Raw genomic sequence first — 24343 nt, 5'->3', positions numbered from 1 at the left:
TCTTTATTCTTCTCTTTATTCTTACCTCACTTGATACTTGACTTGGATTGTTTACTCCTTTAGCTAACGAAGTGACGACTTGATGATTGACGTGTTCTATAGGCCCCTAGGGGCCGTTGGTTCTGTTTCCTGTTGGTCTTTCATTGTCTTTCATGTACGTATGCATGCGTGGCGTTGCACGGCTCAATTCCGGAGATACCCCTGGCCTCAGTCGATGATCCACAAGGGCTTGGACATATGGAGTTTCCTCTATTGGTCGTGGGTTTCGGCGGCTGTTCGGTGAATAAAGACCTACCTAGGTAGCTATATTCAGTATTACGATTATTACTCTTAAGACTGTCACAAGATGTAGAGTAATCTATGAAAAGCTTAACCCTGAATTCTTGCACTTTGACCAAGGTAAAGTTAAGGTAGTACCAGGAGTACCAGGAGTACCAGGAGTCCGGAGTACCACCTTGTACTGGACGACGTCATCGCCACCTAAAACCGGCCACCACTCCAACTCCATACTTATATCACTTCCTCACTTCCTACTCCTACAATCATTCACAGTACCTATTTATCCTATCTTCAATCCCACTCACTCAGAGAAACATGCCAAACAGAGTCCCCCTGTATCTGGGTCTCACCCTCGCCGGCGCCGGAGGGTATTACCTGTACCGGGCGGGAGGAGATCCCCAAGGCGCACGACAAGAAGCGAAACGTACGTCCTTACTTTATGAGCTTACTATATGAAAGATATAATGCTAAGTTAGTAGATGACGTCCAGAAAGCACGCGACAAGTTACCCACCACCTCTGAAGCGGAGAAAAAAGGCCAAGAGGTAGGGAGGGAGGTGGGACGGAATGTGGAAGCGTTCGATGAGAAGGTATTTATTTATATTTCATTTTTTGTCTTTCATCTTTCGATTGTTCGTCTTTCGAAATGAATCCAAGGTTGATAAGTATAGGTCAACGAACTCCGGTCCAAAACAGAAGAAGGAATCAATAAGATTGATCGGATGAGACGCGATGCTGCGGCGAGGGTTGGGGCGAGTGTGGATGAGGTGGATCGAAAGGTGGAAGAGAAGGCGGGGGAAGCCAAGGAGACGGTCTCGGGGTGGTTTAAGAAGTGAGCAGATACCTTAGTATTATAAGTGAATATTACAGAGTATAGTGAGTATAGTGAGTATAGTGAGTATAGTGAGTATAAGTGAGTAGTATAGTATTAGGAAGAGTATGATAGGAACTCACGAGGATACTAGGTATTCTAGTATGCTACATTCCTCGTTGCTGGACAACATTTGTAATTATTTTATTATACTATTCTATTATATTCGATATTCTTTTCTATTATCTATTCGATTTCATTAGATATTCTTTTCTATTATCTATTCGATTTTTCTAGATATTCTATTCTACTATCTATTGTATTATTGTTCTATTCTTAGTGTAATACTGCGCGACGCGTCGCGTACAAGGAGTTTTCTTGTGGGACTCAAGGATTCATTCAGTCTACAGTCTACAGTCTACAGTCTACAGTCTACAGTCTACAGTTACAGTTACAGTTTCAGTTACAGTTACAATTAGTCTACAATTATTGACTTCAGTCAAGTGACAGTATTAATTTATTCAGTATCGCCATGGCCCGCCAAACCGCCATCCAGAATTTTGCAAGAGCGACCAAGCCAGGCGTCAGAGCCCAGGCCCAGGGCAAGACCGCGCTGCTGCCCATCTCGCCGTCGAAGAAGAGGAAGCTGAACGAGCTGGGAAGTTGCGAAGACTGTGTCTCTCCCAAGACGTTGAAATTCAGTGTCTCGGCGACGCCTGAGGAAAGCACGAAAACCATCGTTCCAGAGTCATCGTCACCGTCACCGTCACCGTCACCCTTGCTGTCACCACTACTAAAGGAAAAAACCTACCCTCCCTCCCTACTCGACCTGCAGAACCTTCATGCCGCCTTCCTCAAAGCCCTGACCATCCATTTCGCACAACGCGGTCGCTCCGCCCCCGTCGACCTCGCAGACTTGCTCGGCAGCGTGACTAGGATCTGGCGGAAGCGGAAAGTCGTCGTCAAGGATGTCCAGCGGCTGGTCTGGGTGTGGAGTCAGGACGAGACTGCGTCGGAGCGGTGTTTGGGCTATCGTATCGCCAACTACGGGCTGGGAAAAATCTGCTTGGAGCGGGTGTTGCACAAGGAGAGCACCGCCAAAGATTGGTTTGACGAAGACACCCTGCAGGAGCGGTTTGAAGAGATTTCCGATTCCATATGGAGGAGGAGGAGGAGGGAACAAGAAACGGATTGCTCAGACGACATCTCCTCGACCCTAGGCCTGGCGCCCGTTCACGAATCGCTCACCCCGCTGACATCCTTTCGCAAAGGCCAGCAGCGACTGCAGGACCTCAAGGGCGGCATCATCAGAGCAAAGACGGAGCAGCTGCGTGCCCAGGCCGACCAGCCCGTGGGCCCCAAACCGCTCGACACCACCACCGACCGCCGCCAGAGCCTGATGAGCCGCATCAAGAGCAAGGAGCTGCTGCAGTCGAAGCTCCCCGCCCCGCCGTCCAAGGATGCCCTGCTGTGCCGTGCCGCCGCCCAGCGAGTCGAAGAGGTCGTCGCCGTCCTGGCCCTCCTGCGACCTACGCCCCTGCCGGGCTCCTCGGTCGTCCAGCGCAAACCCTTCCAGCTGGAGATGGTCGTCCAGCATGCCCAGGACTCGCTCCGCAACCCCATCTCGCGCGACGAGGTCGAAAAGTGTGTGGAAATCCTCGCCCGCCTAGACGTCGCGGGGCATTGGGTCGCCCTCGTCACCGTCCGTCACGTCAAGTCCGTCGTCTTGAAGTCGTGTAGCGACGTCTCCCCGAGGGATATCGGCGCCAAGGTTGCCCAGATGAAGATTGGATACGAGGCTGTATAATTTTTTTTTCCTTTTGAATAACTATACCCGTTTGTTGTATACCTAGCGTTAGCATAGCATAGCGTAAGAATTCTACCTTAATTTATCAACTTCATAATATTAGTACTTGTACGTAGTATAATACAATACTTAATAATGTAGTATAATACTAATACTTAATAATGCTCTACAACTGTCTGTTCTTTCTTATACTCTGAGTTTGAGTCCGTACTCGTTAATTGACGCGACGCGGTATCATGTGACCGCGTGGCGACGCGCTCAAGTCTTTGCAACAGCGAAGATCACGACTCTCACACCACAACAACATGGCTTCTCGACCCGACTTGAAGGTAGTACAGTATAATCCTGCTGCTGAATGAGTGACAGAATGAGGAGATAGTGAGAATATGATTAACTAACTGACTGGCTAGGTGGACGACGAGGTCGGATTCATCCGGTTCTTCCGCTCGATAGCAGGAGGAGACACCAACGATGAGACGTTACGCGTCTTCGACCGGGGCGACTGGTATTCTGCTCACGGGCGGGATGCAGAGTTCATTGCCCGGACAGTATACAAGACGACCTCTGTGCTGCGGAATTTAGGCCGCAGCGAGAGCGGCGGGTTACCCTCGGTTACGATGAGCGTGACTGTGTTCCGGAACTTTCTGCGGGAGGCGCTCTTCCGACTCAACAAGCGGGTGGAGATCTGGGGGCCTGGGTCCTCAGGGGGTGGGAAGGGGTCGTGGAAACGGGTGAAACAGGCCAGTCCGGGCAATCTGCAGGATGTGGAGGAGGAGCTGGGCAGTGTGGGCGGGTTGGGGGCGACGATGATGATGATGGAGTCTGCGCCGACGATCCTGGCGGTGAAGGTCACGGCGAGGGCTGGGGAGGCGCGTAGCGTCGGGGTGTGTTTTGCGGATGCGAGCGTGCGGGAGTTGGGGGTCAGCGAGTTCCTGGATAACGACATCTACTCGAACTTTGAGTCGTTGGTCATTCAGCTCGGGGTCAAGGAGTGTCTGGTGCAGGCGGATGCGGCACGCAAGGACGTCGAGCTGGCGAAATTACGGGCTATCGCGGACAGCTGCGGGATTGCCATCTCGGAGCGGCCGGTGGCGGAGTTTGGGACGCGGGATATCGAGCAGGACCTGACGCGCCTGCTGCGTGATGAGCGTGCTGTGGGCTCCCTGCCGCAGACGGAGCTGAAGCTGGCCATGGGCGCGGCAGCGGCCTTGATCAAGTACCTGGGTGCCATGGCGGATCCGTCAAATTTCGGCCAGTACCGCCTGTACCAGCATGATCTGTCGCAGTATATGAAGCTCGACTCGGCCGCGTTGCGCGCCCTGAACCTCATGCCGGGCCCGCGCGACGGCGCGAAAAGCATGAGCCTGTACGGCCTGCTGAACCACTGCAAGACGCCTGTGGGGGCGCGCCTGCTGGCCCAGTGGCTGAAGCAGCCGCTCATGGATCTCGCCGAGATCGAGAAGCGCCAGCAGCTGGTCGAGGCCTTTGTCGTCGACACGGAACTGCGCCAGACCATGCAGGAGGAGCACCTGCGCGCCATCCCGGACCTGTACCGCCTCGCCAAACGATTTCAACGCAAGCAGGCCAACCTCGAGGATGTGGTGCGGGCGTACCAGGTTGCCATCCGCCTGCCCGGGTTTGTCAACACCTTGGAGAACGTCATGGACGAGCAGTACCAGGCCCCGCTGGAGACGGAATACGCCGCCAAGTTGCGTGCCCACTCCGATAGCCTGGCCCGCTTGGAGGAGATGGTCGAGACCACCGTCGACCTGGATGCGCTGGAGAACCATGAGTTTATCATCAAGCCCGAATTCGACGATAGCTTGCGCATCATTCGCAAGAAGCTAGACAAGCTCAAGTATGACATGGACGCCGAGCACCGCCGTGTCGCCAAGGATCTCAACCAGGACATGGAGAAGAAACTGTTTCTCGAAAACCATCGCGTCCACGGCTGGTGCTTTCGACTGACCCGCACCGAGGCCGGCTGCATCCGCAACAAGAAGGGCTACCAGGAGTGTTCGACACAGAAGAACGGCGTCTATTTCACCACCTCGGCCATGCAGTCGCTGCGCCGCGAGCACGACCAGCTCTCCTCCAACTACAACCGCACGCAGACGGGCCTCGTGAGTGAAGTCGTCAACGTGGCGGCCTCGTACTGCCCCGTGCTCGAACAGCTCGCCGGTGTGCTGGCGCACCTGGATGTGATTGTGAGCTTTGCACATGCGGCGGTGCATGCCCCGACGGCCTACGTCCGGCCCAAGATGCACCCGCGCGGGACGGGCAGTACCATCCTGAAGGAGGCGCGCCACCCTTGCATGGAGATGCAGGATGACATCTCCTTCATCACCAATGACGTCGCCCTGGTCCGTGACGACTCGTCCTTCCTGATCATCACCGGGCCCAACATGGGCGGCAAGTCCACCTACATCCGGCAGATCGGCGTGATCGCCCTAATGGCACAGACAGGCTGCTTCGTGCCCTGCTCTGAAGCCGAGCTGACCATTTTTGACTGCATTCTGGCCCGTGTCGGCGCCAGCGACTCGCAGCTCAAGGGCGTCTCGACCTTTATGGCCGAGATGCTCGAGACCGCCAACATCCTCAAGTCCGCCACCTCCGAGTCCCTGATCATCATCGACGAGCTGGGCCGCGGCACCAGCACCTATGACGGCTTCGGCCTCGCCTGGGCCATCTCCGAACACATCGTCACCGAGATCCGCTGCTTCGGCCTCTTTGCAACCCACTTCCACGAACTCACAGCTCTCGCGGACCGGTACCCACAATCCGTCAAGAACCTTCACGTCGTAGCCTTTATCGGCGACGGCACCGAGACCACTATTACTCCCTCTGAAGATGACGCCAAGACGAAGAAACGCCAGGTGACTCTGCTCTATCGTGTGGAACCGGGCATCTGCGATCAATCGTTTGGCATCCACGTTGCAGAACTGGTTCGCTTCCCAGACAAGGTCGTCAATATGGCTCGGCAGAAGGCGGAAGAACTCGAGGACTTCACCTCCTCCTCCTCCTCTTCGGAGGCACAAAAGGGACCCTCCCTGGACGAGTACTCGCAGGAAGAGATCGAAGAAGGAAACGCCCTGGTGAAAGCGATGCTGCTCAAGTGGAAGGCAGAGATCGAAGCCCCCGGCAAGACCCTCACGGCCGAGCAGAAACGGCAGGCGATGCGCGATCTGGTCCAGGCGGACGACAAACTGCGAGCCAACAAGGTCTTCCAGAGTATCCAGGCCTTGTGAAGCCTTGCGTGATGGATTGATTCTTTCGGGTACGGGCTTGAACCGGTGTTTGGCGCTGATATTAATTTAATCGACTACCTACTTCAATAAACCATTCAATAAATAATTATACAATCACTTATTCAATTACCTGTAAATAGTATTATTTACTATAAAGTCAAAGACTCAAAGTGACTATAAAGTCACGTGCGGTCTAGACGCTGTCTGACGCTCAGCCTGGAAGAAACGCCAAACAGCTCTGCGTTCAGCCCATCAATGACTGTCTGGATCCATGCGATCTGAATACCGACAATAGCAGACGGAGAAATTGCTATCCACAGCATTATCATTCCGCTTCCGCTTCCGCTTCTGCATTTGCTTCTGCTTCTGCTTATTTTCCTCGCGTCGACGCCCTCGAACGCCTACCCCTCCACGCCCCCGTTCTGGCCGATGGACAAAACGCGGACTCGCTCTAATTCATGCACCCTTTCTCCATCACGCTTGGGATCTTTGTAGCGGGGTATATCACCGCGCGGTGGGATCTTGTCACTCGTTTATACGAACTGGCCATATTCGCATGGGACCACGGGGTTGTGGTACGTTGGAGTCTCGAGTCTCCTTTCCCGCCCTCGTTAGGAAGTCGAGAAGGAGGATGGCTAATCTGACTAGACGCGAACTGCTAAAGGCTTCGTCCTGCTTTCGGTCTTCTTTTTCCTTCTCGTGCTTCCGATCCATCATATTGCGTCCCAGGAGGGAGAGACGGTACGTTTCCCCTGTCCCTCCCCCCCCTGCTGAATCAATTCCTGACTACCTTAGCATCCGCGCTCTGTCACGCAAGGAATCTCTGCTCGGGAACAACTACGCCGTCGGGGCTCGTTCTAGTTGAGAAGTGGGTGAAAGGATGACAACATGCTGGTGAGCGATGGGTTGTTGCGGGTGTTCTGGCCGTACGACCTGTCCCGGTCCTCGTCGCCGGGGGTGATTGTCGGATGGCGTAACTCGGAGCTCGATCTTTTTGTGCTCACTGTCCTTGAGGATGTCGAGGTATGTTTTTTTTTTTTTTTTTTTTTTTCTTTCTGTGCTGCGAGGGTAGAGATATTGATTCTGTTAGCCTCGGAATGTAGACAATGCGCTCCGAGCAGGTATTCTGTTTCGAAATAGCCCGCATCCGATTGTGCGCATCTTCACGCTGTGCGGGAGATCCGCAATGCATGTCCTCGGCTCGACGAATCCGAAGGAGACCCCGGCAATGTTCAGTACCTCGCATCTCTACGTGACCACCAGCCCTTCTTCCAAAGTTCCTCGCATCTTTTGCCCTCCCGAGGCCAACATCTCCGTCCAGGTGATCATGTTCCACCGCCCGCACCCGACTCGAATGGAGTACATGTCCTTGAATCCCATCTCGTTGGCCCTGGGAGACAAGGTGGCCGCCGAACGCGGCGCCGTCGTGGATACCATCGACACGGGGGAAGAACTGGACAAGGCACGGGCCCGGAAGCTGGTCGAGAAGCTCAAGCTGCACACCGTGATCAAGCACATGCCCTCACAGAAGGAGCAGGCCCTGCCCCTGATCATCAACCAGGTGAACTGCGCGTACGAGATGGGCAAGCTGATGGACAAGAACAGCCACCTCATCGGCACGCGCGTGAAACGGAGCATGAGCGTGGGCGAGCGCGTCGTGGAATCCGCCTCGACTCTGTGGGACATGTTTGTCCTGGGTGTCTCGTACGTCTTCTGGCAGTGGATCTGGCCGGTCATCACCCGCGTCTTCGTCATTGGCCTCGTGGGCCATCGCTCGATCGCCGAAGTCGTCCTGCAGATTCTCGAGTGGCGCGCACGCCCGGACGCCGCCGCGCTCAAGGATATCTCCGCCACCGCCCAGCAGGTCGATATCCGGCTCCAGCAGTTTTGCTACTGGCCAATCCAGTATGCCAAGTTGCGCCAGCGCAAGGACAATTGGGAAAGCGTGACCACCAGTCATCCGGAGTACATCCGATTCTACAACAGCCTCTGGCTCGTCGCTAACGATGTGATCATCGGCATTGCCCTGGGCTCGTATATCATCGATAACGCCAACTGGGTCGCGTATCAGATCAACGCTATCCTGACCGGCTGGACGGTCGAGGGGCTGCAACGCACCATCTCTTGGTTGATGGACTGGCCGGCCGGCCTGAAGCTCAACAATGAGCTGGCTGCTTTCCTGGGTGACCTTTTTCTCTGGGTCATTGAAAATTGGGCAGGTATGTTTATTTATTTATTTTGTTTTATTTTTCTCAAGCTCCTCTTCTAACGCCCGTAGCATGCATTGCAAATCTGCAGCCATATCTCCCCCACGTAATATACGTCGTGGGATGTTCGAGCTTCGCCGGGGCCAGCATGCCCATAGCTCTATTCTCGGACCTCCTGTCCATTCTCACCGTCCACATCTACTCTTTCTACATCGCCTCTGCGAGAATCTTCAACTGGCAGCTGAGTATCATCATATCGCTGTTCCATCTGTTTCGTGGCAAGAAACGCAACGTGCTGCGCAACCGGATCGACTCGTGCGACTATGATCTCGACCAGCTGCTCCTCGGCACCATTCTATTCACCGTGCTCTTCTTCCTCCTCCCGACCGTCATCGTGTTCTACCTTGCATTTGCCTCTGCGCGGATGCTGATCATCTCGCTGAAAGCCATGTTCGATACCTGTCAGGCTATCTTGAACCATTTCCCCTTGTTTGCCTTGATGCTTCGAGTCAAGGACTCTCGTCGATTGCCAGGTATGTATATCTTTTTTCCTCTTAGTGATCACCTCTATATCCACCGAACTCACACATCTCTAGGAGGAATTCTGTTCGAGCTTCGAGACGAACACAGCAAATCCCTTTCCACCACCGACTCGCCCTCTACAGTCTCATACATTCACCTTGAAGTACGTTATAATCCATCTATTATTGAGGTCATTCCAGTGCTAATTCTTTACAAGTCTATTCCTCTCCCCCTCCGCGCCATGTTCGACCAATACTTCCAGCTAGGCCATCGGCTGCGCAAGCACTACCTCGCCCCGCGCGTTATCTTCCGCCTGATCACCGGCCGCTTCGTCCCGCCCATCCACCGGCGCAACCTGTACAGCATGCAGTACAGCATGCTCCCTGCCCGACGGGCGGGCATGGCTGAAGTGTGGGCGTTGCTCACTCAGCCAAAGAAAGGCGGCGGCAGCGCCAGCGGTGGATCGATGGGTGGCGGACTCTCTGGAGCAAACCCTCTGCTACGAGTTCCGAATAATTTTGGGCAGGGCGATGGCCGACGGAGGGGGCGGTAGTAAGTGTATATAGTAGGTAGTATATAGTTATAATCGTAATCAATAATAACCAGTATTATTAACAATCCTAACATGTCTATTGGAATATATAAAAGGAAGAAAATAACGCCATCTGTACAGATGCAATAGGGTATAATCCTAAAAAGAAAAAAAAAAGATCATGTCGTCTTCGTTTCAAAATCAAACAGCATTGCTCCCCGTCTCCTCCTTCATCTGGACCATTTCGTACTCGCCACCCCCATCATGAAGATTTCTACCACGCCCGCGCCCCCGCGAGAGAGTAAACGACTCATGCTCCCCATCCTCCTGGGGGTGACCATTCGCGGCGTCACCAGACGCAGCCGTTTGCAGAGCAGTAGAGGCAGAACCGTTCCCTCCGAAAGCGATGGGCCGGAGTTCTCGCCACCGACACGCCCAGATACCCATGAAGGTCATCAGGCTCGCGCTGGCACATTGGAGCCCCCACCACAACCAGTTGGTGGGGATGGCATGCGTGTAGAGCGAGGTGGCGATCAGATGGAGGAAGTGGATGGTGAGGGCGAAGTCGGGGATGAGTTTCGAGCGGGAGACGAGAAGGAGAAGAAAGATGACACTTATAAAAGCGATTAGCAGGATCCTTTTGGGTCTCGTGAAGTCTGTCTGTTCGTATTTACCATATTAAACTGCTCAACACCCAGACCAAGCCTAACATCCACCCGACGGTTGTATCACCCCGGACCGCATCCCAGCTGAGGATGAGGTCGAAGGAAAACACCGTCCCGTAGACGACGGTCGTGAAGAGGATCAGCACCGACGCAGTGCCATAGTATGCGAGCTGGAGCAGGAGGATCTTGCGGATGATCTTCAGCGGTGGAAGGTCTCGGGCTCCTCCTAGCGGGCGCCGACGGGGCATAGGTGTCAAGACGGAAGATAGAAGAATGAAATGGTAGCGAAAGAGGTCCTCGAGAAGGATGTTATGTCAATGAACACGGTGTTGTATGTAGTAGGTGTAGTTGATGTGTCTGTTCTGTACGAGAGTAACCGTCAACTGTTGTCGGGAGGCTTGGCAGAACCGCCGATCTAGATCCACTCAGTCTCCGTACTACAACCTGAGTCTACTTGGTCTACTGTCAAGTCTAAGTCTACTGTCAAGTCTACTTTCAAGTCTACTTTCAAGTCTACTTTCTACAACATGAGCTGGCTCCCCTGGTCAAGCTCGACCGAGAAATCCTCCAAAGCCACAGACGGCGGCCGCATCGCCCCGGACCGATCCTCGCGCCAACGCTGCTGGGAGGGCCGCGACGCATTTTTCGGATGTCTGGATAAACACTCGATCATCGATTCCATCAAGGAGGACAAGGAGGCCCGGCGGCAGTGCGGCCAGGAGATCGCCGAGTTTGAGTCCTCGTGCGCGCGAGCTTGGGTGGGTTGGCCCTCTTTTTTCTTTCTTTTTTTTTTGTTTCCATGACCCCCCTCCTCGCAAAACCCAAGTCACTAGCTAACCCTTCTCTCTTCAGGTTAAATACTTCAAGGAGAAACGCGTCATGGAATATAATAGAGACAAGACTATTGAGCGGATAAAGAAGGAGGATTCGGAAAAGGTTGCGGAGCTGAAAGCGCAGGGCTGGACGCCGAAATAAAGAACGTTCGATGAAAAAGGAGAGAATGATAATTGTACTATATTATGAAGCGTCTACTATACCACTATCATGACAAATACGCTACTAGATAGAGAGGAACGGTCTGTAAAATTGTGTTTATCTCATTACTATTAACAAGACTTCAAACTGTGTGTGTGTGTGTGTGTGTGTGTACGGAGTAGTATGCCTGGTGGGAGAAGATCCTAGTTGCCCTATAAAGTAGTAACAGGTACAGAAGAAAATCATAATCGCTCAATCATCATTATAAGAAAAGAAAATATGATCACAAGAATCCTACCAGCAAGGAGGACGGGTTACAAACTCTTCTAATCTTAACGCCAAGCTCCCTAGAGAACAATACAAGGCATGAGTTTCATTGCTTCCATTTCGCCAGCTGGTGCATGATGTTGTGGATGTCGGGATTGGTCCCTTGGTTCTGTTGCGGTTGTTGTCCTCCTAGGCCCTTGGCAAGCAACGAGATGAGATTCGGGTCGGATATCATCGGAGCGCTCGGTGCCTGCATTGGGAACTGGGGGAGAGGGTGAAGGACCGGCTGCTGCTGGCCTGATGCAAGAACGGGTGGGATTTGAGTAGTCTGTCGAGCTGCATTGCTTAGCAGGTTGGCCAGGTCTGCACCGGGTATAGAGTTTGTTGTGGGAAGGGACGGCTGTGCCGTTGGCATGGGGTTTGCTCGCTGCTGTTGCTGCTGAAGTGCGCCTAACAGTGAATGAAGCGCAGGCCCGTCCAAAGAGCCGATGAGGTTGGCAATATTCGGAGGTTGAGGAAGCGAGGAGGGCATTGAAACAGGCTGAGCAGCCTGTGTGGGTGGAAATGCGGGCATGGTGAATGGTAAATTAGAAGGATACGAAACGGGCACACCGCTACGCTGCATTGCTTGGGCACGGAGTACAAAGTCGGCAGCAGCATTGGCGTCGATATCAGGATAGTCTGATATTTCAAGTATTAGTTTCAACAGTCGATGTTTTGCAAGTCCTCATTCTTACCATTAGAACGGACGTTGTCTGCGCCACCAGATCGATCAAACGTCTGTAGAAAGATCTTGCTTGAATACTGATGGGAGCGCGAAAGCTTCACAATTGCGGGGACACCTTCGACGATTTGACGGTGGAGAGCAGCAGCCAAGGGAATCCGAGGACCCAGCGTCAGTGTATCGACTCTCAATCCACGGTTGCGGAACGCGCTTTCAACGTGGAGAAGGAAGTTCCTGGATCGTATATAAGTCAAAGAAAGCATAAGGGCATGACACGCAGACAAGGCCCGACTTACCGGTCAATTTCTTCTAGGACCAGGATCTGCACATCTGGAACATCTCTGGGGGCCCGCCGAGGCACCGGTAGGTCCGCGTCACCCTCATAACCGCTTCGAGGTCGTGGGCTTGGACTGCGATATCTTCTGTCCCTACCATACGGTGACCGGGAGCGCCTTCTCCCATCTCTGTCCCGTCGATCGAATCTCTCAGGGGACCTGTCCCTGGGCCAATAGTCCTCTCTTCCACGGAAGCCTCGTGGCGACGGCGAACGAGGGGGTCTATATTCATCCCGTCGACGGGACGCCGGATCATCACGGAAGTTGCCGAACGGGGCTCGGCCTGCCTCGTACGGGCGATCAAAACGATCGCCCTGACCGCGGCCACGGGTGCCGTGGCCATTCCGAAGGTATTCTGGGGATCGGGAGCGCTTTGGCGGAGGAGATCGGGAACGTCGGGGTTTTACCGGATCAGCAGAGGGTGGTGCGCCAGGTTTGGTATTTCTCTGTGGTTTAGAGATCTCAAGGTCTGTTACTCAAGATAGTCCATGTCAGCCTTTTTTTCTGGTTCTGAGGTATCTGAATAAGATCAACGACTGACGTATTTTTCTTCCCCTCACTACTACACCCTGTTCTGCTAGGAGTGCTTGGTGGCAGGCTGATGCATCAAGGAATTGGATAAAACCATAGGCCTGTTTAATCGATATTTGAGCCAGTTTGCCAAATTCATGGAAAATATGGAATAAATCCCGCTTTGTCACTCTTTCGGTGGGTAAGTTCCCTATAATCATGTCAGAAAACAAGCAGACAGTAGGTGGACAGCATATACTTACCAACAAAGAGCCTGGATCCTGGAGGAAAGCGGTCCCAGAGCCCCTCTGTTACATAGATTCTCTCATCATGGAGAAACTCGTCATATTTTTTCTGTACTTCAGGCCCCCACGGTGCATCATCATCCCCCGGCTTGTACTGGCGTCCTGCTAGCCGCTCCACTCGTATACTCCTGGTATTTGCTTGTTTGGGGGATTCGGGGGCTCCCGCAGCTGGGGCAGGGACAGGCTGCTGCTGCTGCTGCGGCTGCTGCTGGAAAGTGGCTACCGGGGGAGGGGGTAGGCTACTGGACCCGGAGGAGGTGCCGGGAGCGCCTGTCGTAGCCAGGGGGTAATTACTCTGTTGGGATGGATAAGGAGGTGCATTGGTTGTTGAAGAAGGGGCAGGGAGGGGATGATATGGATGGAAGTCATCACTGGGGTAGTTGTTCTGGGGCGGGGGCCGAGGAGGGAGCCCTAGGGGAGTATGTACAGACTCCTCAGCAGCGGGTGTGAGAGCAGGGTCCTCCGCTGCTTGATGGGCATTCTTCACGAGCACGGGGGCGGCAGTCGAGGAAGAAGAAGGGGGCAGGTTATCAAGGAGGTTCTGGAAGTCGACGCCTTCTTCCCCGGCAGCAGCGGGATTGCGCGGGTTTTGGGATTCTGAGTGGCGATGCTGCGTCTTGAAGGGCAGGTCCAGGTCCAGCCTAGGCTCGTCGGCAGTCGCCGTCACCGGAACGGTTGGAAAGAAAGGGAGGGAGGAGACAAAGACAGAGGGGGGTTGGGAGGGGTCGTTGGAGATGTCTTGGGCTAACTGGGAGGAGGGATCTGTGTACCCGACAGTTAGATCTTGTTCCTTGTCTACAGAAGACATAGCACCTCTTCTCCTCCTCTCTTCCTCCCTCTTCTGGGCAAATCCTCACCTGATGACATATGACTTCCATGGTCAGACTCCGACTGCTTATAGTGTGCTGTATCATTCAGGACGGGGTCCATTTGATTGAAAAGCACCGGGATATTGGTCGGTTCCGCTACATGAAGCGGGCGCGGGCTCTCGGGAGTCAGAGTCTTTCCACGGAAGTGAAGAGCTTCATCTGGCGGACTGGGCGTCATGTAGACTGAAGCAGAGCAGCCGATTCATCTACACTCCACGGGTGTCCTGGAAAATCCTTCCCTTGGGGAGGGGGAGCGAAAGAGGAGGCGGCCGGAAGGAGGATTTATTCTGGAATAAAGCTAAGGTGGGGCTGGCAGAGCGCGATCTGAACCGACTGTTCGTTCAGTCAGTGTTCGGCGTTCGCACCAGGTACTTAAGGCAGAGGGGCAGAGCGACTGCTAGAATACAGAGGGATTCAGGTAATCATTCTCAAATTTCTATGCTGCGTCTTTCTTCCTGACTTATCTGTTGTTTGTTAGAAGATGTTAGCGAGCAAAGCAGATCCGAAGATTCTGTCAGTCACGAACGCAAATAGTTCAAAGCTTCAGCTCGAGGGCCAGACCGCCGGAGGATCCCCAAAGCAGTAAGGTCAAAAACAGGAGGCTATGTTTTAAATTACGCGGGTTTGGCTGCAAAAAAGGGTCTGTGGTATTTTACTATTTTGTATCCGTACCTAGTACCTTCCTGAGTAAGGTACTAACGGAGTACTAAACTCTTGTGTTATGGAGCGGAGGATCATGAGAGTTCTCCCCCCGTTTTGGGACGGACGGTGTGTTGCGTATCTCATTGCTCCTACAAGAAGAGCTTTCGCGTCCAGACGCACAGCAGTGATTGATTGCCAGGATGAAGCAGACGTCCAGGTAGCCAGAGAGTGGCTGTCTAAGCTGACTGCGAAGACTATCCCACGGAGCATATGTGAGATCTCGTTCAGCCGGTCTAGTGGCCCTGGAGGGCAGAATGTGAACAAGTACGTGTGATGTTTCCTTTCTTTCTATTTATTTATTTTGCCATGGCTTGAATTGTCTAATTTGCCAGGGTGAACTCGAAAGCGACGCTTCGTGTCTCGCTCGACTCGCTGCTTCCCCTGCTGCCCCGGATCGTCCACCCGCAAATACGTTTATCACGGTATGCGGCCGAGCGGAGCCAGTCGCTGGTGATCCAGTCGGACGAGTCGCGGAAGCAGGCGACCAATGTGGAATCGTGCTATGAGAAGCTGTACCAGCTGGTGGAGAGCTCTGTGAAGAATGCCATTCCGGGGGAGACCAGCCAGGAGCAGAGAGACCATGTGCACAAGTTGTATGTTGATGCTGCTGTTGATGCTGCTGTTGATGCTGCTGTTGATGCTGCTGTTTGATGCTCCTCTAGATCAAGAGCTAATTCTAGTGCTGGACAGACAAAAAGCTGCCAACGAGGCCCGTATCAAGGCGAAAAAGACCCAGGGCAGCAAGAAAAGTAGTCGGCGGGGGAGTAAGTATGATGACTAGGATATGATGGACTCGATTACATGAAACTACATACACAAAGAACCTCTAGATATATACCCATGCTTTTTGTTTTGTGGCCCTGAACGCCGATCTCGAGCAAAGATAATGTGTCGCTGATACTAAACCCCACCCTATCTATACAATTCATTTCGTTTGAAGGGCTTTCTCCGCCGTTCGGATCGTAGCAGCCATGACTTGTTGCAACGCAGGATCCAGTCCCTCGGTCTGTTGCAAAGGTTGCAGCCAACTGATGACTTCTTCTGCGAGCTTCGGATCATGGCGATGCTCCTTGAGACGGCCTAGTGAAGTACCCAATGCACGGGGGAAGTCGGCAGAATCGGTCCGGATGCCCACAGTGGGGAACCGGATGTAACATATCAGCGTATGATGGCTGATGGGTTTGGCCGCCAGCAGAACTTCCACCACGTGTCCCAGAATCTTGGACAGGCAGGGTATATCCGCGAACCCAAGAACCATGTCATAGAACTCGTGCCCAAATTTGTCGTCGTTGTCGAAGGTTTTCATGGCAGTATCAAAGATGGCGAGCGGGATCGCACCGCTCAGGGCAGGGGTGGCGCTGAGGTTCTTCAATGCCGTCTCGTCAACCTCGTCGTCCCCAGCCGCCGTGGGGTTGATATCCTCCTCGGTGATTTGCGGCAGCGCAATCATATCAGCGTCGAGATCGTCAAAGGCAGTGTCCGCTGTCAGCGCTGCGGGTTTGATCGGCTGGTCAAGCCCCAGGATTTTCTGTCGGGCAACCAGTTTTGTGATATAGATCAGCTCCAGCTTGGCGTAGTCGATCCACAACTTCTTCGACCGCTTGCAGAATCTCAGGCCCCGCTGCATGTAGCTTCGCGCCTGGGTCATATCGGCATGATCCTCGATCATGTATTTGGCTGCGTATGTCCAGAGATCCGCGTTTGTAGGATGCAGGCGAAGAGCGTCGGTGAAGACCTGCGAAAGTTTCTTATGCGCCTTCTGCTGTCGGGCATACTCGATGTACTGGACCCAGAGACCAATATCTCCGTGGAACTTGCGAGTCGCCCGGTCGAGAATGAAGAAGATCCGTCTCTGTCCTGAAAACCCTGCTGCCCTGATGCCTAGCCTCTTGACTCGCTTCCGGCGCAAAAGGTCGAGGTTCATCTCGTACTCTGCATAGCGGACAAAGTCTACCGGCTGCGATCCCCTGGAATTCAGTTTGTGTTCGAAATCAGATCGCTTTTTGATAATCGAGGAGAGCTCATCCTGTCAGGAAACACAAAAACAGATCAGCTTTCTTCTTCGATCCATCTCCAAATACCGCATCGCGCTCAGCCTACCTTGCTGAAAATCTTTTTTCTCTCGTACTCCTTGAGCTCCGGAATCGACTGCTCCAGGAAATAACGAGCTTTGTCCGTTGCACTAGACATTATGGCGCCAGAAACACACCACACGCCCTCTACCCAAAGAGCCTGCCCAATACTCGATTATCTCCTTCTCCTCCTCACGTTGAAAAAGAGATTAGCTTCAAGAGCACGTGCACGCGCCAAGGCCTGGCTGTATCGGGTCTAGCGCAGACAGGGGTCCGCGGCCCGCGGAGGCCGGAACGAGCTGGCAACAACGGAAGGCCATCTTGAGTATTATTGACAACCTCTCAGGGGTTGGTGATCTTGTCTATCCCGTTCCTTTCACTGTTTTATTCCTTTTCTCGACGCTCTTTAGAACCCGTTTTACCTTTTCTTTTTGTCGGATTTTATTGATACGGATTCTTTTCTTCTGTGACGCGCCGTCATGGCACCCAAGTTCAAGGATGGGGATGCCGTCGTGGCTGTGAGAAGTCCCCCAAACCCCTCGTTCTTGTGGGGTTTTTTTTTTGGAGGGGGGCATTTTTTGTGCTGACTATGAGGCAAATTACAGGTTAATGGCAAATGGGTCTCATGGAGTCATACTGTTGTCGCGTATGCGGCCTTCTTCAGCGCGCTTGTCGTCGGGATGAGTCTGCACTTCCACAAGATCGTCCAAAACGAGCATTACGGCTACCCCGACGAGTGGTTTCCCTCGGTATCGGCAACAATTGGCGATCGATATCCAGAGCGGTCCGTCTTCCAGGTCTTTATTGCGATCACGTCGGGTCCCCGGTTTGCCCTGGTCTTCCTGTGGTACATCCTCACGGCGCGTCCTAACTCGGCGCTCCCCAAGATCGTGGCGGGCACAGGAATCTTCCGCACGCTCATGTGTGGAGGCTGGACATATGTAACCTCGACCGATGACCATGACTGGCATGACATTTTCATGATTTCCTACCTTGTCGCCACCTTGCCGTGGACTCTGGGCTGCCTGGCTCTAAGCCCCAACAACCGCCGTGCCGTGAAGTATCGCAAGATCATGGCTAGCTTGTTCTTCGGTACCCTGGTACCTTTGATCTATTATTTCATTCAACACAAAGTCCACAAGGTTGCTGGCGGTAAGCACGAACGACACCTAAAAAGCTTTATCACACTCCGTCTAACGGTTTTACTTTCTTAGCTTACACCCGGTATGCGTTTTTTGAGTGGTCTCTCATCCTGTTTGATGTGGGATTCGATGCGATTACCGCAATTGATTTTGAAGGGTTTGAGCTGGTGGTCCGGGATGTCAAAGGCGTCAGTCGAGGGTATGTACAGTGGCTTCCAAAGTAAAAGCAAAAGACACAGAGAAGAAAAGAGATGTACAGTCGCCAGAGTCGATCATGATATGAGAAGAACCATTTTCTAAATCCCCGTATACAGACAGTTGAAGACCACCGCGGATGCTGTTCTCGAAAAAGAGTGTGTTTTCTATCCTATCAATCAAAAAATCCCTTGACCACACATTAACACCGTAGCTAGGAAGGGAAAGCCCGTGGGCAACACTTTTGGCGAGGGCTTTTTCTGGTCCGAGATCACCGATGCTGCTGCTGATGTCTACAATGGGGTAAATTCGGCCGTCTTCTTTTTGCTTTGGACTGTGACTGATGGTGGTGGATTAGTTCGTCTTTTGGTCCATTCTTACCAGTCTGGGTGTTCAAATTTGGTGTAAGTGACATTGGTTCACAGGCCCCAAAAAGCTGCTCGCTGATATCTTTAGACTTCCCTCTTTGGTCGATGGGTATCTCTGGATATGAGGTGGTGCTTCTGAGCTGCATCGCTCCATTCCTGCTCGCCATTCCTGGGCTCAGGTCCCTTGCAACAAAGAACACTCGCATTTTGCATCTCCTGTCTCTGGCCGGGTTGCTCGCCTATAAAGTACAAGAACCGGCCAGTCGATTGCTCGTAACCGGCTTCGCCGTTTCCACGACATGTATCGCTTGGTCGGCTACTTTCTTCGGGGAAAGAGGACAAGCCGCTCGCCTGGACGCTCGTATCCTTGCATGGGCCGCGGGTTTGACCATGTCCAGCATCGCCAAATTCGCTTGCCGAACCAACAATCCGATTTGGCCAATCATGCATGCCGAAAATGGTGGTTGGAACAAGTTAGGTATTGCACTCGCTGTGTTTGCCATTCTCCGTTCCACCCGGCGGTCCGCAACTCCTGGAAGTGACTACCTTCCCTCGACTGGCAAGAAGGGCTCTCCCGTTCTGGCTGGTCTTGGAATTGGAGGTCTCATCTTCGCCATGCATTCTCTCTTGTCTGACTCCAGCACCATGATCGCTTGGGTCTGGGAAGGATACCCGATTCGGGGTCCCATCGCTGTGCCTCATGGTGCAGTCACCATCTTCGCAATGGGTGCCGGGCTCGTATATGGAGTCTTCAACCCACGCTTGGCTGGAAGCTGGACGGCCTTTGGCCTTGGGTCCATCGGGGCCGCCTTCCTCACTTGTTACAGTCACTGGACGGGCTTTTATGGCGGTCTCGTGCTCACGTTCTACCTCCTCGCTGTGACCCCGGTTCTGATTTCATCTGCGGTCCGCCATTCACCCGCGGTTACCTTCGGCCTAGGATTTCTTGCTTATGTGTTCTTGGTCCTGTTCCACGTCTGGGTGGTTGCGTACGCTTTCGTTCCAGGTGGTCCCCTTGTCCGGGAACATACCGATTGGCTTATGACCACGATGATGTTGCTTCTCGGCGCTGGTGTTTTCTCGGCGTCTGTTTCGAACTCTGGCCCGACAAAGCACAAGCCAGTCAATCCTAACAGCAAGAGAACCAAGTCTTACTACGTGTACGTCCTGGCCGCTCTGCAGCTTCTTTCGGTGTCGATTGCGTATTTGCGTTTCCCAACCAACGACTACGTCCCCTACCACAAGGAAGACAAGGTTGCCACCGTCGGTATCTGGACGATCCACTTTGCTTTGGACAACAACATGTGGTCCTCCGAACGACGGATGCGGGATGTGATCAAGGAGCTCGAGCTGGACGTCATCGGTCTCCTCGAGTCGGATAACCAGCGGATTATCATGGGTAACCGGGATGCTACGCAGTTCCTCGCCGAGGATCTGGGCATGTACGTGGACTTTGGCCCTGGGCCGAACAAACACACCTGGGGCTCGGCGCTTCTCTCCAAGTTCCCGATCGTTAACTCAACCCACCACCTGCTGCCTTCTCCCGTTGGTGAATTGGCACCGGCCATCCACGCCACCCTCGACATGTATGGGGAAATGGTAGATGTGGTTGTTTTCCACTCCGGTCAAGAAGAAGACCCGGAGGATCGCCGCCTCCAGACCGAGTACCTGTCCCATCTGATGGGCGACTCACCACGACCATTGATCCTGCTGAGTTACCTCGTCACCAAGCCCTTGGAAGGCAACTACAACACCTACGTCAGTGAAACGAGCGGCATGAAGGATATCGATCCCACCGACTGGGACCGATGGTGCGAGTACATTCTTTACAAGAAACTGAAGCGAACCGGCTACGCCCGAGTGAGCCGGGATACCATCACCGACACAGAGATCCAGGTATGTTCCCCCTTTTCTTCTCTCTTCTTTTCTTTTTCTCTTTTACTCACGTGTGGATCGCAGGTCGGTAAATTCGTCATTGGCGAACCTGAGGCGGAAGATGAGCTTCGCGTCCCCGAGGAGACGGTGCCCCAGGGACGCCGCTTCCCAGCCATGTTCCGAGGCCAGGGAGTCCGTGGTCATCGCTACCACGTGTTTGACGAGCCGAGATACTGGCAATAATAATCTCTCCCATTGCGGTGTTTGCTGTGAGTATAGGGGGATTGTCAGAGTCATGAATTTTCCCCTCTAGCTCTATCATTTCAAACGTATCATCAATCAATGGTTCTAAGCTGAAACTATAGATATATATTAACCCACCTTTTTGCTTCAAAACCTGTCTTTGCTCTATCTAAACCAAGACACTATTTCTCTTTAATGGAACACATTCCAATAGTCTATATTTATCATAAAATTCTCATATTCAAACCTCGTCTCTGGCCAGATTGATCTAGACTTAGATTAACCTTTCCCATCCTTGCTTAAAAAAGTGAAAAGAAAAGACTCACCCAGGAAGACTGTGGACAAAAATAGACATTTTCCATGGCCAAGTACTTACTGGTAGGCAGGATTATGTTGTGTTGTTCTAATCAGGTGGTCTCTCTTTGTCCTCCTCCCTCCTCCCCCTTCTCTCTCTCTCCCCTCTTCCCCCCCTGCAACCTCCTCGCCTTTTCTTTTCTTTCATCCCCCACACAGGGCACCATCTGCTTTCTCTTTCCATGCTGGCATTCCAATCACCGGGAATGGACGTGTAGTAGTAACTACGCAGCGGTTCCTACATATGCCCCGTCGGCCGTTCTTTTCCAGGGTCTCAGAGGATGCCGTTTCCGAGGAATGTGTATGGCGGGTCTTTGTCGATCGATGCAGGAGTATGGAGAGAGCATGGCTGGTTAGTCTTTCTTCTTTTTCTGACGGAGTTGGCCAATCCTGACGTTATAGGATTCTTCTTTATTCCGGATCTTCCCACCCCCCCTCCCCCCTCTCTCCCCCCTCTCCACTTGTACGTAGTAGGGGGGGTGTTATTGTTTAGCGGACGATGACCTGTGAATTGTCTACAAAGGAATAAGTTAGGGTCATAAAGGTGTGATTCTTTTTACTACTCCATAGTCATTTTACAGGTATGTACTGTTCAAATTCTTAGAGAATATTCCCCTTCTAATGTGTTGCTCTTGCAGGGGTATCTACATACTACATAGTCGGTTTGCTCCACTCTAGCCCAAGGACAAAGAGACCAACAAAGAGAGCCCACAGGCCATTGACGGCTCAGAAAATACAGGCAAGAATAGGGAGAAGGTGTCTCTTCTATCTTTATCATTAAAGGATCCAGCTATTGAGCGCCACGGGAATAAAGGCGTTTATAATCCTGTCCACTGTGTTTCAACCCAGCTTGCTTTTCTTCTTCTCTTCAACAGAATTTTTGGATACATTGTGGTATACAGCTTCTGACACTCTGTGGAGTGTCTTTTGAGAGGTAACATCGCAACTCGCTGGGGAGAAACCTGTAGGTGGGCTCTTCATCATCAGAATATAGGGCGAGCGACAGCTGACAGGACTGATCTATACAGTATTTGTCCTACACAATCCGCTACCACTTCTCTGGAAGACAATGTCATCGCCGCCATCACCGAAAGGTCAGAACTCCTCTGGCAAGGGAGAGGGCAGGAAGGTCTCCAGCTCAGATCTCTCCGAGGTTGAGCATGTGGAAACAGTGTCTCCAGAGAAGCCTGAACCACCTGCGCTTCGGCAGCCAGACCTTGCTCTACCTCCTTTTCCCATTGTTCCTAGGCAGAGTCCCGGTAAGTCTGGGAGCCGTCCGAGGCCATTGGTCCAATTCGGGGAGAATGCTTATCCCCCTCGCTGGTTTGTTGTCCAAGCATTGCCGCAGGCAAAAGGTGAGGGACGCAATGGGGAGGACGCCTCCGAGAAAAAGGGCCTGGCTCAGTTGAAGTGGAAATTTGACCCTGGCCCAAAGGACAGGTGGCAGGGCTATACGAAATCTCAGCTAGTGACATACGCATGGAACGAGCTTGAGGAAGCGCTGGGTAACCCGAAGATGAAGGACAAGCTTGCAGGCGCCATTCGCGCCGGTGTGCTGGGCTATTTAGTCGAAAACACTGAGGATCCTATGCCTCCGGTTCCTCCTGCTCCAGCGCGCCATGAATTCGTCGCTGAACAGCTCGCGGTAATCAAGTGGGCTTCGCCCACTCCAAATCCTTCTATGCGAGATTTTGAGCGCCCATCACTGGCAGCTCGGCCGGGCTCGAATCTGCAAAAGCTTCGGACCATGGGGGAAAGTGCCCCCGGCTCCCAGTACTCTGGAGGTCTGGTGCCGAAACTGGGCGATACTCAATCTCCCAACGATATCAACAAGGAGGCGGCTCTGGCTAAGACCTCTGTTTTGCGTCAGGAGGTACTTGCCGATGATGGCCAGCCTCAGCCAGCCGGTAAGTATAGATGTCTGTGGTTTATTGTAGTCACCCTGTTGATGGGCATACTTCTTTCCTTGTTCCTGTATTCCTTTGGGATAATCAGGTGAAGTGATGTAACTAGGAATGTGTCAATCCAGGCTTAATCTTCCTGCTCTCCAATCAATGTTGACGTGCATGCATGTCCAGTCTCCAAACGACTGGGTTGAGATGGAGATTAATCTGGCATTCCTCGCCATTCCCTTGCATATCAATACATATCTCACATTCTTCATGGAGACAATCAAGTTTGCTAGATATTAGAGTGCTAACTACTTGTTTTATCATTTAGTACTGGCTCTCAATGTTACAATCACCGGCCAAAGTCCTAACGGCCACGATGGGGATGGCAACATTTCACCCAGTGAGAGCTCAGACGGCGAGACGGAAAAGAAAATCGAGGAACAGAAGAACGAGGATAGACACAAGCGTCTCCTTAAGATCTTTGGGGCCATGGCGATTAAAAACCTGAAAAACGCAGGGATGCCAGGTAATGCCTTCTCGGACAGACCCCCTCTTGGCTTTTGACCTACATGCTAACTAGCGAGCAGTTCCACCCCAGGCTGCTGGAATAGCGAGTCAGCAAGGGAGCCCCAAGAAGCCACAGAAGCCCCTTCACACTGGAAGGAAGAGCAAACCAGGCAATGCAGTCCAATCTTCCACAACCCAACCACCCACAGCTCAACTGCCCACATTTGGATCTCTGAAGAGCATGCTCGAGGATCCGGAATTCAAAAAGCTCTCCAAAGCACGGAGGGGCGAGGAAATTGCCTCCTTGCGAGTTAAAAAGATGAGAGACAAGTACTTCCCTGCACTGGACACTCCGAAATTCCGCCGCATCAGAATCTGGGCTGGCCACACCTTGGGTAAATTCAAACTCGATTCCGAAGACCTGAAGAAGTTGCCAGGGTACCCAACCACCAAGAGACCGTTCCGGCAGTTCAGCAGACCAAAGGCCCACTTGTCCGGGGCAGCCTCGGATAATTCTGATGACGAGGACTACCAATCAGAACCGGATCCCGATGAGGAGGGAGAGGAGGAAGAAGAAGATGGAGAGGAGGAGGACCCCTTGTCTGCAGCACCGCGGCCTGCTAAACGGAAGCGAAAAGCAGCCAAGCAGGCAGCCCGGAAGAAGAGAAGCAGGCCAGTTACACGCAGCCAAAGCTCTAAACGTGCCTGGGCTGAATAAGAAACACTCTGAGCAGCCATCACGTCATCTCGAGTGATATCATTTCACAGCTTACTCGTTAACCATTCATCTCTTCCGTTTCTGTTCATAGTACTCTTTGGGGTGTTGTTTTCTTTGTCTATACATAGTTATGCTTGTTTATATATAGGAGTGTATTTGCTTCTCTGTCTGTCAATAAATTAGGTCTAATAGACTCTCACACGATCTCTAAATGGCACTT

At 52.7% G+C, this 24343-nt stretch overlaps 12 protein-coding genes across 12 annotated transcripts; 9 read left to right on the top strand and 3 right to left on the bottom strand.

Moving 5' to 3' along the window:
- Positions 1 to 590: 590 nt before the first annotated feature.
- Positions 591 to 866, top strand: ASPZODRAFT_127507 (hypothetical protein; the record flags this gene model as incomplete). Its single annotated transcript, XM_022721770.1, has 2 exons — positions 591 to 703; positions 759 to 866. Coding segments are annotated over exons 1-2 (215 nt in total), but the record flags the coding sequence as incomplete, so codon positions are not given.
- Positions 867 to 1497: 631 nt separating this feature from the next.
- Positions 1498 to 2973, top strand: ASPZODRAFT_127506 (hypothetical protein). Its single transcript, XM_022721769.1, has one exon. The coding sequence runs from the start codon at positions 1622 to 1624 to the stop codon at positions 2894 to 2896; it is 1275 nt and encodes a 424-aa protein (XP_022585942.1). The 5' UTR covers positions 1498 to 1621; the 3' UTR covers positions 2897 to 2973.
- A 228-nt stretch (positions 2974 to 3201) lies between these two features.
- ASPZODRAFT_148711 (hypothetical protein) lies at positions 3202 to 9426 on the top strand (the record flags this gene model as incomplete). Its single annotated transcript, XM_022725407.1, has 8 exons — positions 3202 to 3225; positions 3307 to 6127; positions 6881 to 6885; positions 7024 to 7167; positions 7235 to 8363; positions 8510 to 8884; positions 8948 to 9036; positions 9091 to 9426. The coding sequence occupies 8 exons, from the start codon at positions 3202 to 3204 to the stop codon at positions 9424 to 9426; spliced, it is 4923 nt and encodes a 1640-aa protein (XP_022585941.1).
- A 139-nt stretch (positions 9427 to 9565) lies between these two features.
- On the bottom strand, positions 9566 to 10421 carry ASPZODRAFT_127501 (hypothetical protein). Its single transcript, XM_022721768.1, has 2 exons — positions 10083 to 10421; positions 9566 to 10021 (listed from the first exon to the last, which is right to left on the bottom strand). The coding sequence occupies exons 1-2, from the start codon at positions 10316 to 10318 to the stop codon at positions 9607 to 9609; spliced, it is 651 nt and encodes a 216-aa protein (XP_022585940.1). The 5' UTR covers positions 10319 to 10421; the 3' UTR covers positions 9566 to 9606.
- Positions 10422 to 10597: 176 nt separating this feature from the next.
- On the top strand, positions 10598 to 11045 carry ASPZODRAFT_12251 (hypothetical protein; the record flags this gene model as incomplete). Its single annotated transcript, XM_022721326.1, has 2 exons — positions 10598 to 10828; positions 10923 to 11045. The coding sequence occupies 2 exons, from the start codon at positions 10598 to 10600 to the stop codon at positions 11043 to 11045; spliced, it is 354 nt and encodes a 117-aa protein (XP_022585939.1).
- Positions 11046 to 11148: 103 nt separating this feature from the next.
- On the bottom strand, positions 11149 to 14529 carry ASPZODRAFT_127500 (hypothetical protein). Its single transcript, XM_022721767.1, has 6 exons — positions 14044 to 14529; positions 13145 to 13948; positions 12913 to 13092; positions 12333 to 12840; positions 12050 to 12270; positions 11149 to 11993 (listed from the first exon to the last, which is right to left on the bottom strand). Exons 1-6 carry the CDS (start codon positions 14231 to 14233, stop codon positions 11419 to 11421), a joined length of 2478 nt encoding a protein of 825 aa, XP_022585938.1. The 5' UTR covers positions 14234 to 14529; the 3' UTR covers positions 11149 to 11418.
- Positions 14530 to 14791: 262 nt separating this feature from the next.
- Positions 14792 to 15408, top strand: ASPZODRAFT_138522 (hypothetical protein; the record flags this gene model as incomplete). Its single annotated transcript, XM_022724471.1, has 2 exons — positions 14792 to 15021; positions 15090 to 15408. The coding sequence occupies 2 exons, from the start codon at positions 14792 to 14794 to the stop codon at positions 15406 to 15408; spliced, it is 549 nt and encodes a 182-aa protein (XP_022585937.1).
- A 274-nt stretch (positions 15409 to 15682) lies between these two features.
- Positions 15683 to 16947, bottom strand: ASPZODRAFT_138521 (hypothetical protein; the record flags this gene model as incomplete). The annotated part of the gene is made up of 2 exons (XM_022724470.1): positions 15683 to 16783; positions 16858 to 16947. The coding sequence occupies 2 exons, from the start codon at positions 16945 to 16947 to the stop codon at positions 15683 to 15685; spliced, it is 1191 nt and encodes a 396-aa protein (XP_022585936.1).
- Positions 16948 to 17133: 186 nt separating this feature from the next.
- ASPZODRAFT_127495 (hypothetical protein) lies at positions 17134 to 20904 on the top strand. The gene is made up of 8 exons (XM_022721766.1): positions 17134 to 17347; positions 17435 to 17981; positions 18044 to 18170; positions 18286 to 18324; positions 18385 to 18469; positions 18525 to 18570; positions 18623 to 20430; positions 20494 to 20904. The coding sequence occupies exons 1-8, from the start codon at positions 17309 to 17311 to the stop codon at positions 20650 to 20652; spliced, it is 2850 nt and encodes a 949-aa protein (XP_022585935.1). The 5' UTR covers positions 17134 to 17308; the 3' UTR covers positions 20653 to 20904.
- Positions 20905 to 20977: 73 nt separating this feature from the next.
- ASPZODRAFT_383613 (hypothetical protein) lies at positions 20978 to 21789 on the top strand. Its single transcript, XM_022728294.1, has 3 exons — positions 20978 to 21358; positions 21409 to 21587; positions 21645 to 21789. The coding sequence occupies exons 1-2, from the start codon at positions 21013 to 21015 to the stop codon at positions 21507 to 21509; spliced, it is 447 nt and encodes a 148-aa protein (XP_022585934.1). The 5' UTR covers positions 20978 to 21012; the 3' UTR covers positions 21510 to 21587; positions 21645 to 21789.
- Positions 21790 to 23196, top strand: ASPZODRAFT_383614 (hypothetical protein). The gene is made up of 2 exons (XM_022728295.1): positions 21790 to 21970; positions 22035 to 23196. The coding sequence occupies exon 2, from the start codon at positions 22076 to 22078 to the stop codon at positions 23003 to 23005; it is 930 nt and encodes a 309-aa protein (XP_022585933.1). The 5' UTR covers positions 21790 to 21970; positions 22035 to 22075; the 3' UTR covers positions 23006 to 23196.
- Positions 23197 to 23869, top strand: ASPZODRAFT_383644 (hypothetical protein). The gene is made up of 3 exons (XM_022728296.1): positions 23197 to 23424; positions 23486 to 23715; positions 23778 to 23869. Exons 1-3 carry the CDS (start codon positions 23388 to 23390, stop codon positions 23802 to 23804), a joined length of 294 nt encoding a protein of 97 aa, XP_022585932.1. The 5' UTR covers positions 23197 to 23387; the 3' UTR covers positions 23805 to 23869.
- The last annotated feature ends 474 nt before the right edge of the window (positions 23870 to 24343 follow it).

The sequence above is a fragment of the Penicilliopsis zonata genome, assembly GCF_001890105.1.
Source record: "Penicilliopsis zonata CBS 506.65 unplaced genomic scaffold ASPZOscaffold_1, whole genome shotgun sequence".
Classification (NCBI taxonomy): domain Eukaryota; kingdom Fungi; phylum Ascomycota; class Eurotiomycetes; order Eurotiales; family Aspergillaceae; genus Penicilliopsis; species Penicilliopsis zonata.
The sequence above is the reverse complement of the archived record's forward strand: the minus strand, read 5'-3'. Positions and strand labels throughout refer to the sequence as shown.